Source organism: Xiphophorus couchianus, chromosome 17 (genome assembly GCF_001444195.1).
Source record: "Xiphophorus couchianus chromosome 17, X_couchianus-1.0, whole genome shotgun sequence".
Taxonomy (NCBI): domain Eukaryota; kingdom Metazoa; phylum Chordata; class Actinopteri; order Cyprinodontiformes; family Poeciliidae; genus Xiphophorus; species Xiphophorus couchianus.
The window spans coordinates 10710249-10728549 of record NC_040244.1 but is presented as its reverse complement, the minus strand read 5'-3'; the positions used below and the strand labels follow the sequence as shown (position 1 = coordinate 10728549).

The following is an 18301-nucleotide window of genomic DNA, read 5'->3' as shown; positions in this document are numbered from 1 at the left end:
TCAAATCCTTCTTACCTTCCAAGAGATGACCAAGTTGTCGGACTCGGTTCCTGCTCCTTCCACATTTGTTGGATTTTCATCCGGAGCTGAGGAAAATCAAATAATAATGCACGGCTCACTCTGTACATCTGGGAACCTTAAACGTGAACGACTTGTTAAGTAATTTATGAAAAGTCTTTACTACCTGAAGGGTTGGTCCTGTACTGCGCCGAGGGGTTACTGGGGTCGCTGTAGCCGACGCCATTCTGAGCCAGCACTCTGAACGTATAGTAGATGTATGGAGAGAGCTCTAGCTGGGCCGTGGTGGTGGTACCAGAAACTTCTGTGAGGTTGACCCAAACGCCTGGCTGGTGGAGTAGATCCATGTATTCAATCAAAAAGTCTGGAAAAGAAAAATGCACAATGTTACTGAGACCATATAGATGGGAAAGTAAGGATCTTGATTCTAAAATGCCAATTTGACTACTGAGTTTCTGCACTGGCATAGGAATAATGATGCTGGCATCCCCTTTCTCTGCATTTTATACTGTAGCCAATGAGATCATCACAACCTGGGGTATCATAATATGAGTAAATTTCTTCATGGTTTGACTCATGCAAAAAATATTTTATAGAAGTGGCAGCATAGGAAACAGTGTAAAGAGAGGTTCACACAGGGAATTTACGTTTTTTCATTTGTTACCAGTTCAAATCTGACATCAAAGTGCAAAACTGAATGAATGAATGAATCAGTCAATCAATATTTCGTACTCTGTATTGGACTGTTGTTTTCATCTCCGGGGATCCAGGTGAGCTGAACACTTCTCTCCATCTGGTCGGTCAGCTCCAGGTCTGTCGGAGGGTCCGGCTTTTCTGCAAGACCGGTCAGAGTAAAGCTAGTACTCGACATCGTGCCGGTGGGCTTTTTATTGTTACACAGTAAAGGGAGCATGTTTGAGTTTATGAAGACATATTTAATGCACCATTATGACGACAAAAGCAAATCGTTAAAATTCAGCATGAGCCTTTTGGTGGAATGTATGTTTTGTTTTGGTTTTTTTCTACATTCATTTCATGATGACTTGCGAATCCCTAACACGTTTGCGTAAGTTTGCTAAGTTTTCGGTGAAATTTTACTGTGCAGCAATTGTATATCTCCTACACAGGTTTTTCACTTTTAGCTCATTAGATCTAAATGCTGAACTGGATGTAGGGGGGAAAAAAATCAATCAATGATGCTTATACACACACCCACAGTTCTGACAGGAGAGAATGTGAAAACGGCTGCATCGACGAACTGTGGGCATGGAGAAGAAACTAAAGTGCCAAAAATGTAAACATAAATAATGCAGGACATGACAAAACGAACCGGATGGACTGAATGAAAGCTCTAAGTTTACCTAACACAATTGGTGGAGGAGGAGTTGCCTCTGATAGCAAGAAAAATAGAGGAAAGTGAAAAAGGAAGATAAGCTGTTAGTAGAAGACATTTTTGAAATGCAAGAAAAGGCAGGAAAAACACGACTGAAACATTAGGTTATCACAGAATCAGCAAAGATAAAAGAAGAGGACAGTCATTTGAATTCATGGAGTTTAAAGATAGATTCTGATGTACAATAAGTGATTGTTCTTGCTTGAATGAAGTGCTGGGCTATGATGCAGTGGTTAGCCCAGTCCAAATTGACACAACATGTGAGCAATAAATCAGATTACATGTGATTTCCCTCCACCTACCTTCCCCACCCCCCCCAGGTGCTTGAGTCACCCTCAAGGCGCTGCTGCCCTGGGTGGTCAGCCATATTGCGCGTATCACCGACCGTCAATGTTTGCAATGTTTTTTAACTCATGTAACGTAACGAATGCGTCAGAGAATAACACGTTTAAAGCAAAAATGTGTCAACGCACCAACAACAGTCAGTGTAGCGCTTGCAGAGTCCTGATCCAGAATGGTGTTTGCGACGCAGGTGTAAGTGCCTGCGTCATCATCTGTCACATCTCTGATGATCAGACTCTCATCGTCCACCTCAAACCTGCATGGATTACCAATGAAGAGGTTTTAGTATCATTATTATCGCTGTTGTGTTTTCATCTGAAGGTCTGCTGTACCTCTGATCGTCTGGTAGTTCTCCGTTATCTTTCAGCCATGTCATGGTGGGCATGAGGGTTTTGTCGTGTTTGACTTTACACTCAAACAGAGCACTCATTCCTCTCTGCACCTTTTTGTATGTCGGCTGGGTGAGGATGCGAGTGGGTTCTGGAGCACAGCGTTAATAGTAATTCATATTTACAGCTAGAACATAAATAGAATCATTAAAGCAAATTTTTTATCTCTTACTGACCTTTAACTTCCAGGAAGACATCATTCTCTTTAAATCCTAGGTTATTGGTGGCGGTGCAGGTGTACTTCCCACTGTGTAAAGGCTGAGCCACGTTGATTTCCAGCGTGCCGTTCTCATGGATCACATAGGAGTCGCCGTTCCTTATGCTGGTCTGACCGTCTTTAAACCTGTATTGAAAAATTGAAAAGGACACTTTCGTTATTGTGGTTTTGGGAAACACAAGAAACTGGAAGACTTCTGGTCAAGTTTGTTCATAATGTCTACGAATGGAACCAGAAACAGTCGATGCAGTCCCCCCTCGAGCAGTTTAACAGAAAGGCTGTCTGACAGACACAAACAACAAGCCAGGAAACAGCTATTCAGTTTGCCAACACTGAGTCTCAGTCACGGCTCTCCTTTACATATGAGAAACTGAATCAAAAATTTTTCGACACTGAGCAACCCTCAGTTTTGTGCCTGGAAGAAAACGGCAAAATGGAACAGTGACCGACTTGGTTTCGGTTCCAACTCCTACCATGCGATGGTTGGTATCGGTGAGCCAAAGGAGGCGCAGTCGAGCAGCGCCGGGTGGTTCATGATGACTCGGTACACTTGGTTTGGCAGAGTGAGAACTCTTGGCGCTTCGGCTGTTGAACGCACAGACAAACATTGTTGCTGGATTTCACTGCTCACGTGCATGTCTGCGTATTTGAAGATACGCTAACAGCTAGGTAACTTTAAAGCTTACCCAGCACATTCACAAACGCATTAGCCATCAAGTAACCAAACTCATTGGATGCATTGCACTGGAAGACGGCACTGCTTCCCGACTGTACATTGCTGAGAATCACGGTGTCCTCCTCTATCTTTGGGCCATTTTCTTCATAAACATCTAGGACAAATAAAAAAGGAGATATTTTTGTCTTTCTGACACACAGTTTTCTGGCACTTCAGTTAACTGCAATGCAGCATTTGATCGAATTCGTCTGTATCTTGTTTTACCGTAGTGTATATTGCAGTGAACAGATACTAGTCTGTTTGTTTTTTTACCCTGTATTGGACGTCCATTGACAAACCAATTAATTTTTGGCTTGGGATTTCCATTAACACGGCAGGTTAGGATGCCGGTCTCATTCGGAGCCAGTATCAGGTTTCTGGGAGCACTGATCCAGAAAGGAGCAGCTGGGGAGGGAGAATAAAAACACACAATGAGATTACTGAGAACATGACTCCAATCCTTTAAATATGCTTGTCTTTATATATGTCTATACAATGACGTTAGGGGAAGCTGACGAGCCAAATGCATTTTTTTTTTACAGTGTACTCCATTGCAATTAAAAGTATGTAATCAGCAGATTTTGGTGAATTTATTTGGATTGTACATTTTACTTAAATCAAGCACAGTAGCACATTAAACGATACTCAAAAAAATCTTTATAACCAAGATGTTTTTGCTTTTTTCCTCAAACTTAAATGTTGCAGATAACTAAACAAACTTAACAAGAGTAAATACAACAAGATTTTATATTCACACCTGGTTTGGGTAATTTTCTCCCCAAATAAATTATTAAGTATTATTAAGTCATTCAAAATTGATGAAGAGACAACAGTAAGTAAAAATCTTTGCCGATCTTCAGACCTTTAACGGTGACTTTAATTAGGTGATGTGCAGAGCCCAGCTTGTTGGTCGCTGTGCAGCGGTATTCGCCAGCATCGTCTTCATTCACGTCAGAAATCTTCAGCGTTTTGTTGAAGTTGGAAAAGAAGGCCCTGCCACTCGGCAGCTTCCCTGCATCCTTCTGCCATGAAATTTCAGGAGTGGGTCTTTTCACAGAAAACACAAAGATCAACTTCATGAGACCGTTTTGTTTTTTGTGTGTTTTTTTTGCAATTTGTGTTGCATGCACCACTTTGTGTCGGTTCATCATATAAAATCCCAACAAAACATGCTGAATTTAGTGGTTTTAATGTGACAAAATGTTGGGAGAAGTTCAAAACATGTATTTAAAAAAAAAAAAGCCAACTTACAATCCCTCAGCGATGCATTCCAGCTCCAGAGTCTCTCCTCTCAGAACCATCTTGTTGCTCGTACTGCCGCTGGGCAACTTGAAACCGGGGCGACGCTCCCCCTCTGGATTGCCTGATCACAGGAGGAAACAAGTGGGAATCTGAGTCAAGCCAAAGCAGCAGCTAGCTTAGACGTTGGTCTCACCACAACATTTACAAGAGAAGCTTAGTATGTGGAGATGTGAAGTCAGGAAGGGATATTTACGACAATTAGTTAGAGGCACTACCAAGTCAAACTGTTTTCTAAATGTGATAAGATGGGACAGAAAATAATTTATGGTACCAGAATAAAAGAAAGACACGTTTTATACATATTTATTCTTTAATATACTCTTCAATTTGAGAAACGGAAGACTTGTGTTAATGTAACTACACAGGTAGTGTGTTGAGGCCAAGTTAAAAGGAGCATGTTTATGCCAGGGGGTAAACACAGGGCAGGGTTCACACTGGGAATACACCAACAGCACTCACCACTATAGAAATCAGTCATATTATAAGCAGCCAAAGTCTCATTCATTGTTTCCACTGGAATATGACAAAAGAAACATGATAACCATGCAATACCAGGAAGTATAAAGTTGATGTTTACTTTCCCTTCAATAACATTTTCTAAGTGTTGCGTTGGGACCATCGTGACACCGAAAGATGTGCACTGCGTTATCTAAAACATACATGCAGAGTATGTATGCAAAAGAAGTGCTGTACATTCTCTTTTCAACTTTTACACATTTCCCCACTTTTAAATAAACGTCATGGTATTTTATTGTAATGCTATGTATCTTATGTAAGCTGATTATGAAATAAAACTTTCAAAAGTGTACTGTGTTCATATATTCGGCTCTCTGACTTTGATACATCCAACAAGCTTCTCTCAGAGGCTAACTAATTTGATAATACAGTCAACCGATTTCATTGCATTGCATGAAATCCGTTGAAGTTTGTGATAGTAACATGACAAATTGCTGACAAGTTCAAGGTGTATAAACGCTTGTTGCAAAGGCACTGTATTAAACAGAAACAGTGGCAGCCACATTTCGACTTACACAGACAAAACAAACTTTCACTGCCTGGACTTACTGTTGAGCACCACAACAGAGATGGGTTGTTTCTGCTGGATGGTCTGCGTGTATGGAAAACGAGCGTAGCAGATGTAATCGCTCCGGGTGTCTTCTGGGAGAACGTTGGAAAAGTATAGGTCACCGTTCAGGGCCTGGGACACGCGCTTATTCAGTGGCAGCTTCTGGAAGTCTGAGGAAGGACACAGCATGTCAGGTGTGATTAATGTGTGGGTATTCTTTTACAAGAACGCAGCAAAGTTTGCATTCAAACGACTCACTGTTATCCATCCAAAAAATGACAGGAGGAGGCAGGCCTGCCGGGGGTCGACATGGAAGCACGAGAGAAACCCCCTTCTGCACCAAAATCGCCTCATTTTTCTCCTTTGACCACAAGGGGGACCCTGCGAGTCACAATAACCAAACGAGGGTGTCTTAAAAACACAGACATTTCGGAATAACTGAATATTATTTATTGAGGTGTCTTACTGGACTGCCTGATCATAATGGTGTTGGACAGAGCTTTGCCATGCTCATTGCTAGCTGTACACTGGTATGTTCCCTCGTAGGCATCAGCCTTTTCTCCACTGATATCAATGACCAGCGTTCCTGAACCGGGCTTCATCAGGATTTTGGAGTCCTTCTCCACATCAAAGTTGGTGCCGTTCCTTGTCCATGAAAAGCTACAGATAACAAGAGTAAATAATGTAGCTTAGCAGGAACATAAGCAAAAAAAAAAACCAAAAACATGAAATAATGCAGGTCATTTATAAAATACGTAAAACGACTAATGTTTGGACATCAGCTTTGGAGCTTTGCGAAGAACGAATTGTTTTTGTCCAACTTTTAGTGTTAGTCATTTCAAAAACATCTTAATTTTAATTGTATAAAAATATTTGTTTTTATTGCTCGCCAATGGTACAATAAAACTCTTATTCATGCAGAATCTCTGATCATTTTCATCCATCTTCAAATACACTCTGACCAGCTTTTCCGTCCCTGCTGAAGAATAACTTTCCTACAATATGATGCTTCAAGAACCATGTTTAAGCGTGAGGATGGTTGTGTTGAGCGTGATGTGCTGTAATAGTGTTCTGCCTCACAAAAAGGTGTTTTATATTTTGAGTGAAAAGTTCCGTTTTGGACTCGTATCAGCAGAACATCTTCATATATTCTCGCTGTGTTCCCTACAAAGTTTGTAACCAACATTAAAGGGGGTTTCTTCTAGCATTTTTGACGATTGATTTTTTTTTCTTGCCAGTCTTCCATGATCCCCAGACTGGTTAACTGCATGTTAAATAAACGTTCTGTCAACAGATACTCCCGCATAAGCTGTGGATGTCTGCTTCCAATTTATGCTCTCCTTGCCCAACCAGTCAAGTTTAGGTGGACAGCCGTGCATTGGTAAATTAATAAAATGTTGATGGGATTTGTCATGTTTCAAATTCAGTACAGGTTTTGATTCAATTTGCCTGATTCTAACATATTTGATCCAATGACTGGTGGCAAATCAGAGCAGCAGCTAATCCACCCTTCCGGGTGTGTTTCTTAACCGCCAGATCTCCAAGACGACAGTTGCTATGGCAATTTATCTTCTCCACTTGCCTCCAGGTTAAGTTGCCCTCGGAAGCGGGGCTGTAATTTAGCGGAGAGGGAGCACAGCAGCGGCATTAAATCATTCAATAAGTGTTTTGGAGTTGCCGTCTCACCTGGGATGAGGCTTCCCTTTGGCCTCGCAGTGAATGACGATGTTCTCCCGCGGATCAAAGATATAATCCTTTGGGGATTGCAGAGTTATGGTGGGGGGTTGAGGCACTGGAGACACATCCGTAGAAGAATGTTTCATACACACGTCAGCACTGAATTCGATGTAGAGACGCGTTGTATAAACGAGGAGATGAACTATTCAAGCAACAAGCATGCTTAGCCAAACTTGTCAGACAGGATTTGTGGAGCAAACAAAGACATAAGCAGCAATCTCTCTCCTGAGTAGATGACTTACCATTGTTTAACTTCAAAATTACACTTCAAGCAACACTCCAAAGCCAAGCAAGGTGCTCAGTAGAGTTATGCGGTTGGGCGAAAAGGCAAACAAACGAACAAAAAAAACAAAAAACACTCCATGCACATTGTTACCCAAGTCACACAAAGAGGAAATCAATACATTCGAAAGGCAAAAATTGCACACAATAAGCCAAGGCTATTTTTAGGCAACTTACATCCTTCCAGTACTTTAGCTTTTTGTCCCCCATGACATGCCATACAACGGTAATAGAATATTGAGGAGAAGTGTTAGAGTTTCTTCGGATGTCTTGCAAGGAACAAGCAGCAGATTAAGTTGAAAGACAATTTATTTTTTTAGAGTTTGATAGAGCCAGCGTAATCAGCTTTCCCATGTGTAGCTTGCATTTTTTGTGGAAGAAGGTGGAATAAATGCAAGAAGAGGCTTTTCACAAACACTGGAGTCACAGATATCAGTTTACAGAAGAGAAACACCACGCAGCATCGGTTGCAAATTATATGTTATCGTGAGTGATACTTACGATCAAGAGGCACTTCAAGCCCTGCGGTCATGTGACTCAGCAGTATCAATAGTACAGCTTCAAGACCTGGAGTCCATTTTTGTTTCTTGTCCATGTTTGTGTAAGTCAGACCCCGAATGATGATCTTCCCTCCAGGGTTAACAGTAGCAGAAGAGTGACCAGCTGGTGAAGAAGAATCGACTCTACAAAGATATAAACACATAAATTAGTAAAAATGAACTTTATTTAACATATATTTTCTTTGTTTCATTTTAGGTAGTAAAGAAATTGCTATATCAACTCACGGCCTGAAGTTTAAATTAACATTTTGATGCAGCTATAACAATTTTTTTGGAGCATTATTGTCATTTCCATCATCACAAGTATAGCCAGTGTGAAAAATACTTCACTATACAGTAAATCTAGAGATGGCGACGATCCGATCCAATACCAATATTGAGATCCGTACTGAACATGGGAGACCATCAATCTACAGTGAGTTCAGTGCACCTTGCTTCTGGTTAATTCAATTATATTATTAGAAGTGATTTAATGGTTTTTCAATTCATTAAAAAAAAAAGAAAAAAAGAAGCAAAGTTCGAAGCATCAGCATCAGTTTTGGTAAAGACTCTTGAGCCACCCTCAACTCAATCTTAAGACAGTCTACAGTTTGAATTTATCCTTTCTACAGCTGAAAAAAATGCAAATTAAGACACTAAAAGGATTATTCTAATATTTATAACGTAATCATGAATCTTGTGAATAGAAATACAATTGACCATGTGGACAAAAGTTACAGCAGCATAGCCATCAGTGCCTTTGTGGTTTACACATAATATAACACATGACCAAAAATAACAGAGTTTTAATATAAAAGGATTCCGGTGTGCACGTAGATGCCTTGGTAGAGTCTAAATCAAACAGACAGTGCTTCTATAAACACAGACTGATCTTAAAACATCTATAAACATTTACTCTCTAATATTAACACAATTCATTTACAACTTTTTTTTTGATAAATTCCAACGTAACACGCCGTAAGACAAGCACTTTCAACTGGCCAGTCTTGTGGTTATCCAATAATTCTGCCAGTGTAGAGGCTCTGGCAGAAGGAGCCGTCAAAACAAACTTGATTCAGGATTCGCTTTCCTAAACAACCCTGTCCGTGGGTCTGTCCCCGTCCCCATTATCCAACAAATTGAGAAACAGTCACTTGAGTGTTTTACCATCCAGGTTGATTAGTTTTCTCAAACTTCCACCAGTTAATTGAGCATTAGCCTCCAAACGGGCAACCACTCGTCCATACAATGTGCACAGCTGAGACGCCCCACATGCTTAGAGAAGACATGTACAAACATTCAGCTGGGCAAAAAAACAGAACAAACAATGCTGCTCCAGATACAGCTGCATGCATACTGGCTCATGCATGCACAAAAAAAAAAAAAAAAACTCCACATCACCAGAACCATCCTGGGAAGCGTGTCAGATGAGCTCTCGTTTCTCATATCACCAACGGATATGAGCTGATGCGTCACAAACGTAGCGTAATCATGCTAGCTTATTCACTATTGCTTGCGCTTCACAAACTATGCTTTAGTAGACCTTAATTTATGAGCAGACTTAAATGGTTACAGTGACTGACATATATACATGTCTGCTAAGCAAAAATGACTACAGACTTTAATCCTCTTGAGTCAATAGGCATGTTAAAATGTCCGATCAATATTCACTTTATCGGATAGGCTATTTAATTTATTGACTGAGAATCAAAGAATAAAACGTAGAAATTTATCATAATTCCCATGTTCCTCTTCTATTTCTACTTCCTGTTCCCTTCCAGCTCATGCTCTCTTGCAACCTGGGCAGCATACATAATCAAACTGAGACAGACCTCTTTTACTCTTTCTGTGTCACAAATATTTTTCTCACTAGCTAAAAAACAACAAACAAAAAAACATCCAAAAAATTGTCCACTTTGGAGATCATTTAGCAGATAAGCAAAGGACATTTGCTTGGTTTGATTTTCAAGAAGCCAGCACATTTAGCATTTGCATCAGGGCGCATTAAAAGGCATCATCAGGTATGTGGATGCCTGCAGACCGTTGGTCGATGTAATGCAATTGCCTGGCATGTGGGTTGTAAGAATGTCACAGCGGCTCAACGGTGGAACAAATGGGTACATCAGAGCATATCTGTTGTAAAGCATCCAGTTGCCAAACGCAGACCATGACTGCCAGCAAGCGTTACATAGTCAAGAGTTCAGCGCCTACCATCTGGATAAGAGTAATGGACTCTTTACAATACTAAGTATCATCCTGCACCCTGTCTCAAAGACCGCCATTAATCAGACTAACAGTTAACTGCCCCGTGCGCAGCCTGCCATAAACACCAGAGCAGATGGTTTCATTTAGAGTGCAGACGTAGTTGGGAGGTATAAACCGATGACAAGAGGCAACATCGTCTTTTCTAAAGAGGATTTTGTTCTTCATTAGTCCCTTACTAAAAGTTTTGTGCATGTATATTGGCACCACGGGGAGAGGTCCAGTTGGGCAAATGTTGCAAAGAGGGACAGTTGCATTACTCCTGGTGTGGCACCGGAAGCCATGGGATAGAAACTTTAAGGAGCTCTGAAAGCACAGCTCAATGTCAGTGATGTAGTGCTCTCACCTTCAAAAGGAGAGAACAAAAACAGTGTATAAACCAAGCAATCTACACCTAAATTCTCTGACATAGAACGCCAAAGACGAGGTCTTGCTGTTTTCTCTAACAAATGACTCTCTAAATGAACCTTAAAAAGCACAAAATCAAAAAAATGTATAGCATCAGTAATAAAATGGATGAGATTATGCGAGTGTAAAGCCAGTGTTAGAGTAATAAAGTAGACAAACTGAAGAGGCAAGTCATTCATGCAATCAGAATATGATAGGGGCTCAGGATACTGAAGCCTTCAAAAGCATCTGAAGGTGAAATGATTGTAACACATGATTAAACCCAGGTCAGTTACTGCTCTGTAGGGCAGAGGCATTGAGAGAGAGAGAGTGAGGTTATGAATACACACAGAGGTTTTATCCTACTGAAGCTAGGCAGTGAGTGCGAGCTAACACAACCCCAGGACACAGCTAATTACGCCGACACGTCCTATTGAGTATTACTCTCACCGGGGGGGATGAAAAGCAGGCATAAAGAGGGTAACATCACTGAATACATTACAGACAGTTCATGGATGCTAAAGCTCTTAATCTCTTTGTTAACAAAAAAAAAAGGGAGAGAAAAAAACACATTGCAATATGATTACATAAATGTAGCATCTTATGTTCAGATTAATTACAGTAACGCCCCATGCAGCTGCAGCAGACACAATCCTGCAACATCAGCAGCAGTTACACTGAGCTCTGCTGAGCTTTGCAACACACCGAAAAAGAAAACAAGAGTAGAAGAAATGCAATACTTTAAAAAAAAAATAAGCCTCCTAAATATAAAATGAATTCCAGTTTTGGTTCTTTCAAAAGACAAAATGTGTAAACAATCATCCAATAGCATTCATTCTCAATAGGACATACTGTAGCTCTGAATTTTGATGGGAGGATTCTAACAATCAACAAATGAATATGCTTTGATTACAAACTACGTTTTGTAGCTCTGAATGTTTGGGATTATTTTCTCTCTGGAAGGTGAGCCTCCACACCAACCTCAAGTTGCTGGTGCATTTTTTCTTCAAGTGCTGCCATGTGTTTAGATCTACAGTATATTTAACTCAATTCATCTCAACATAAGAACTGAGGAAAAACAAGCCCACAGCATTGTGCTACCAAAAAACACAAATAAAATACATAAAAATGTGTCAGTGTAACCTCACAAAATGTAAAACAGTTCGAGATGTTATATAATTTTGCAAACCAATGTTCATCTGTGGTACGTTTAGATGTATAAATATAGCAAACATGAACTTTTTACCCTCTTACAAAAACAATACTCCTTCACTTGTTTTGTTTTTCGTTCTCAGCAGAATTGACAATATTAATGTGTTTATGTGGCCTGCTGAGTGAACTTCTCAGAGTTAAAGGGTAAGAACCATGAAGGCTGTGCTGCATAGTGTGGTGGAAGACATTATTCACACAATTACACAAACGTGCACAACATTCGTCCTATTGGTAAAAGGAGAATTCCTGGATGAACATTTTCTTAGAAGCTGCAAGGAAAAAGCAGCTGTGATAATAACAGCCGACTCACTGAATCAGTGGGATGACTTCAGCGAGCGGGAAGGTCATCGCTCTTCATCCTTTATCCTTTTACCAACTCTGAGGTCAGAAAAACCACGAAGCTCTCCCTTTAAGTTGTAATTGATTTACTTCACTGGATGCTTTGTCGTGACTTTTTTCTTTTGGCTTTCCTTTCCAAAAACTAACCCATTAGCATGATAGTTTACTGTCATGATAACAATGGCTACGTTCTTTCAAGTTTAAACTTGCACAATGGATACTATTGGTCCTATAAAGTTATATAAAGACATACTGATCAGCTCTCCAGCCTAAAGAATAGTGCAACAGAAAGTGGGTACATCCAGATTACATGAAGCTCAAACTGGTGTCTAAGACATAATAAAGTGAATGCTGACGAAATGTTTTGTCTGTTTTTGATCAACCCTGTGTGTCATTTGTACCTGCCCACTAACGTATGCTAGGAGGTCTCTGCAGATATTCATATACTGCCCAGATTTTTGTGCAAACACTGGCTGTGCACTGGATGCGCCAACAAAAACCATAATACTCTCATATAGACAGTTGTGCCAAACACACAGCAGGTGAAAAAAGTTTACATAATGAGCAGCAAAGCGTATTTCAAAGTATTACAGAGTAGAGAGCTGCTGCCCCCCCAAATGAGGATATGTTATCTCTTCGGACAAGGATTTAAAAACTTCATTGCTATAAATCATGTTATTCCTTCTTTTCAGTTCTTTTCTTCAGCTCCTTATTTGAGCAGACGAAACCATTATCGCCCCCTAAGAGGTTGTAGTAAAATATGTATATCTCTAACTGGAGTGAAGTTGCTTAGCAGAGCTAAAAATAGTACGAATAGACGCTCGTTCTTGTTCACAAGGTCCTTCTGGCTTGTTTACACTGACATAAGGTGGTATGTTCTTTAAGTGGTGATGTCAGGCAAACCTGCAAATCTCAACTAAAATCCTTTAAAGGACCGTAGCAATAATTAGGCGATCTAATTATTGCTTAGACAAGCAATAGTTACGACCAGAAGACAGTACTCTCTTCGTTCAAAATAAGCAACGTCTCTTAAAGCCGTCAAATGTACTGCCGAGAACTACTAAGCCCCTCAGTTTGTAAAGGCTAAAGCAAGCTACTATGTTGGTCACTCCTCAGCCCTCAGTCACTAACAGATACTGAAAGATTGCAGGCGGATATGACAGATGAAGGAGGAGAAAAAGGGAGGCAGGAAGAGGATTGCAGGGAGGGATGGAAAACAATTATTTGCAGTCACGTTAAATCACAGCGACACAGATATTTATGTGACAGTGTACTGACTCAGACTCTGTTCAGCAGGATTAGACCAAAAGTTCAGAACATGCTTAGCTATCTACTTGCATGGAGTTGATCTCTCAAAAACAAAACTTGTATTCTTCCCCCGCCTCCCTCTTATTCTTCTTCAAATACACTCTGAACCACTGAAAACATAATCCATCAGCTACTCCTGTAGCGTCTGAGAAACTCCCACCAAACAGCATTTATTTAAGAAATTACAGTCACAGCAAGAGGCTAAACCAAAACAATGAAATGAAAACTATAAGAAAGGGAGCACAGCCTGGAAGAACTTCAAAACTAAATCTATGAATGCCTGAATGAAGAATCTTAACTTGGAGTTAAATTACTTTAATATATATATAATATACATATTTGCTGTTTTTATAAATATCAGTAGTGATTTAAGGTGCCACAGCAAGGGTAAACATTTGTCTCCTATCATTTCCTCAAAGGTATACCTCAGGGAAGATTAATTAGATCCTTTCCTTTTTCCAAATACCATTTGATTATTTATGAAAAGCTCTCACTAGTTTCTAGGATAACATTTCCTGCATAATAAGTGACAGTCGGATCAATGACATTATTGATTTTGCTTAATCTCTGCTCTGTACACAAGGCAATCTATGCCTAAGCAATTTTGTTATTTGGTTTTAACTCCTGAAACCCGGCAACAGCTGTTAGCAAAGGCGAGTTATTCTTTGCCTTCAATAAAATAAAACAATGCACTGCAAATATCAAAGGAAAACCAATATTTAATATTTATTATGGCAACCACACAGATTATAAACTTCTGGACGAGTTCATTCATGGTCCATTTTATGGATTTAAGACGCAATTTCAGAATTTCTTACTGTCCCAAAGCTGCCGAATGACACTAAGGATAAGGGTCATACACTTTTATGTTGATTCTACTTTTAGCTTTACTTTCAACTTGCAATGCTGCCAAAATACACAAGACATTAACAAATTTAGACCAATATTGAAGGTCTTTGTGATTCCCTACAAAAATGCAAACAGAGGACCGTGACTGTTTATTTTTCTTGTAATATAAATGATGGTCGGGCAGTTGTATTCTGGAACATGTTTTGCAGCTGTGATTCATCAACAGATGAAGACGATGTAGAAGATCTCAGTGTTGTAAGCGTCAACCTACCACTAACTGGTCTTTGCAGACTGATCGACATTTCATGTGTCGATGTATCCTGATAACTGTCCTGCTGTTTTGTTGGTAATTTGTTGAAAACAATAAATATATATCTTTTTAAAAAAAAGAAAGAAAAAAAAATACAGTTGTTTGTTCCTCTGTCAACCAATTTATCTCCATATGATCCAGATCTTGTTTCGCCTTTTCCTGTCAACTTGGCAAACTCACTCCAGCCAACAGACATGTTGCAAGTGTTAGATTTAAAAAAAAAACTCTTAGGGGTAAAACATTGCCTTGACTGTCAAGAAAAATAACAGGTGGCATTTTTCTACTAATCTGCCTCGACAGGGGACACTTTTCATGCAAAATGTATCTTTTTACGTTAGTATTATTTACTTAGTACATAATATGCATCATGTAGTTTGGATTATGATGCTTTCTATCTAGGCTATGAAGGAAAGCAATGAAAATCCTGTATTCATTCTCAAATTTAAGGGAAGCCAGGCAAGATATTAAATAACAGAGTTAAACATGAGACTGAGGATTTTCACTACAGCAAAGACAAATGGATGTGAATAGATTTTAAAACTAAACTGATGGCTGTCTCCAGGAAAATGCATAAATGTTCAAATAACAGATTCAGCAACCGAGTTCATCTATTTTATGCATTTTTAAGGCAGGAGATAGTTTGTAAGCTTATCTTTGTTGTTTTGCAAAAATAAATAAGTCAAAACGCACTTAAATCTAAAAGACCCCTCTGACTTATAAGTGACATCTTTTTTTGTTTTGTTGCCCTGAGCCGGTGGTTTCAAATGTTGGCACCAAAAGGATTCATCTGCTGACTTCATCTAAAGCCATCACCTTTGTTGGATATTATGTAGCTTTTGCTTCACCAACATCATCTCTTCCCGACAAAAAAAAAGAAAGACTGACATAACTGGCAGGTCTCTTTGTCGCCCACAGCTCCACAACCGGATCACACTGAGCCACCTAATCAAAACAAACTATCTCAGCTTCTTTTACATGTGCAAACACACACTCACACACACACACACACACAGGACCTTGGTTTTTCGGGTCAGTTTTTCCAGCAGCATCCACAGAAATCCCCCCCACCCGGTGCCTGCTTTTCTCTGAGGCTTTGTGATGTGCTGATGGTCAGCATGCCCCCATGCCCTGACGGCCCCCACCCGCTCCTCTGACGCTGACCCATGGGGGCTTTTGTCCTTCTGCGTTGTTTACCACTGCAATAATGCTGAAACGGCAGGGGTCTCCCAGGGTACAAAGTGACACCTCTGGGCAATAACATAAGAGACCACAGCTCCATCATACTGTATATACTTAATATCTGATGCCTGTAATAAGGCATGGCACATCATTTCATTTGTAAAAGAAAAAGAAATAAAACTGCAGATTTTATTGCATAATGGCAATAGTGTAACGCCGACTGCAATTGAAAAAGAATAAACTGTGTTACCTTTGACTTAAATGGCGAAGCATGCATAAAATGAGACGTATACATTTGTAAGGGAGCAAAAACCTTTCCACAGCACTTCATGTCCATTTATTAGTAAGTCCGCGTGTGGATTCATTTTTGACCTTGTGAGCTTTTAAAAGAAGCGAACAGCAAGACATCTATTGATCTCTCTCTGGGGCGTCCAAACGCCAAACGTGGCCAAATGTCAACTTCGGGGCAATATTGACCCGCGAAGGCATTAAGATTTAAACAGTTAAGCACCCATCATGTGGACATGCACAGCAGGTGGTTGAGAGACAGAAATATATGTTTGAAAACAATATGATTGTGTTTTTGCATATACGGTATGTATACCATAGCACCCTGATGATTGGAGCTAAATCCAACAGATTGATTAGGAATCTGATTTGTTTTTACAAGCAGAAAACAAAAACGGAGGACTTTTTCTTTCATTGGCGATACCAATAATGAGTTTAAAAGTCAATCTTCTGTGATCCTGTGTACAACGTCTACAGCTGCCATTAAGGCCATTTTAATAGAGCAAGGCAAGGCAGGAAAGAGGACAGTGTTCTCTGCTGCCTGTCAGAATTTCTAAAAGCCCTCTTTAGGATGATGGCATGATTTATGGAAGAGTTTTTCCAATTCAAGTCTTCTGCATGATTTAGCTAACACTATATGCAGAGTGTCTTGGCTGCCATAATACAACTGGGGCTACTGATAAGCCATGATACATAGAGGCATGCCTGCATGAGACAAAGTTTTGGAAAAGGTTTCCTGATAATAATGACACTGAGTGTTGCATTGTTTATGTTTAATATGGAAGCAGTATTTACATTTTTGGGCTTTTTTTTAACTTTTAATTCTGTTAACTGCATTTTCTTTAACACTTTAATTTTTGTAAGGCACTGTATTCATGTATAATGCACCGTTTTCATCCAACGTCCAGTTATAGTGCGATATTCAGACAATCGCACACATTCAGCGGGCAGCAGAAATCTGTTTGTTTGCTGCCTGAGGCCTGGCTGTGGATGTGCCAGTGGGCACATGCGAGTGTGTTCAGCTCTGAATGTGCGCCTTGCATGTCTAAAGTCATCTCTTCAAACATTTGCAGGCAGAGTCAGTGCAGCGGCTGGCTCCGTCCATCACTGGTTGTTGTTTGCCAAGTCACGTGAAATACTGAGCAGAAATGAGACGCATAAAAAACTTTATTTCTCACTGTGTGGACTTTATTTTTTCCTTTCAGGAAAGCAGGATTACAAAATCGGATCTGAGAAAAGTGCCAAGCTAAATTTTTTGTGGGGTCAAATTCCTTTTTTTATATTTACTTCAAAGTAAATGATTACAGTCATCATGTCCTAATGTTTCCTAAAAACAATGCCCAAAGGTAGTGTGTTCACATTAAACACTACTGGTCCGAGCACCGAACCCTGGGAAACTGAACATAACACGAGCACAATAAGATATATTGGATAAAATTTACCTAAATCATTTAACCGCTACATTTTAATTAATACATTTCTTTACAAAAAGAAATTTATTCTTTTTGTAAACTGTAATCTTGGGAAATAAAATAGTGTTGTGTAAAATTGAAATGAAAACATTTGGACATTTCACAGTCAACAGCTGAAGAACAGAAAAAAAATCCTTTGAGATGTACCTCTTCACTGCATTTATTTTTAATTGATTATAAAGTCAAAGCATTAGATTAGAAGGACCTGCCATCACTGTAAATCTTCATGGGTATCATCCCACACTCTGAAAATTGTAGACTTTGGCTGGTTTTGAAGAAAGAAGCATATAAAGAGCTTGCACATTAGATTGCAAGCTCTAAAATCCATATGAATTTCATTTCAATACAGCATGACTATGGATATGTGCTGTAAATCCTTCTGGGCCTGTAAACAAGCCAAGTCTCATTGGTATTCCTGGGTGCTACTGCAAAGCGAAAAGGTATTGATGACCCACAATACACGTGGCCTTGCTATGTGACTTGGGGCTGCGCTGCAACATGATTTACTGTGTGCAGTCCTCAGGATTTGGATATGCTCATCTTTCAGAGCAACAGTGTCACGAGATTTTACGGTTGTTGAACACCAATATTTCATGTATGTTCTCTTGTTGCATTAGTGGCACAATCAAATAAACTAGCTGGCTGACAGCGACATTGTCGTTAGCACCCAAGTGTAATGATGGATACAGAACTGG

At 39.8% G+C, this 18301-nt stretch overlaps 1 protein-coding gene across 16 annotated transcripts in view; it reads right to left on the bottom strand.

The window, feature by feature from the left end:
• Window positions 1-18301, bottom strand: part of nrcama (neuronal cell adhesion molecule a) — a 53653-nt gene that overhangs the window by 12475 nt on the left and 22877 nt on the right. For 9 of the 16 annotated variants that reach the window (XM_028043223.1, XM_028043225.1, XM_028043229.1 and 6 more), the window contains exons 3-20: window positions 7963-8144; window positions 7639-7656; window positions 7129-7234; window positions 5909-6102; window positions 5701-5823; window positions 5442-5612; window positions 4326-4437; window positions 3937-4121; window positions 3348-3479; window positions 3046-3189; window positions 2833-2944; window positions 2319-2485; window positions 2086-2233; window positions 1885-2009; window positions 1380-1409; window positions 751-852; window positions 185-382; window positions 16-86 (exon numbers count right to left, since the gene is read on the bottom strand). In XM_028043223.1, the coding sequence (XP_027899024.1) occupies window positions 16-86; window positions 185-382; window positions 751-852; window positions 1380-1409; window positions 1885-2009; window positions 2086-2233; window positions 2319-2485; window positions 2833-2944; window positions 3046-3189; window positions 3348-3479; window positions 3937-4121; window positions 4326-4437; window positions 5442-5612; window positions 5701-5823; window positions 5909-6102; window positions 7129-7234; window positions 7639-7656; window positions 7963-8144 (2320 nt within the window). The remainder of the gene's footprint in view (window positions 1-15; window positions 87-184; window positions 383-750; window positions 853-1379; window positions 1410-1884; window positions 2010-2085; window positions 2234-2318; window positions 2486-2832; window positions 2945-3045; window positions 3190-3347; window positions 3480-3936; window positions 4122-4325; window positions 4438-5441; window positions 5613-5700; window positions 5824-5908; window positions 6103-7128; window positions 7235-7638; window positions 7657-7962; window positions 8145-18301) is intronic. The other 7 variants (XM_028043227.1, XM_028043231.1, XM_028043237.1 and 4 more) reach the window with 3 other exon arrangements.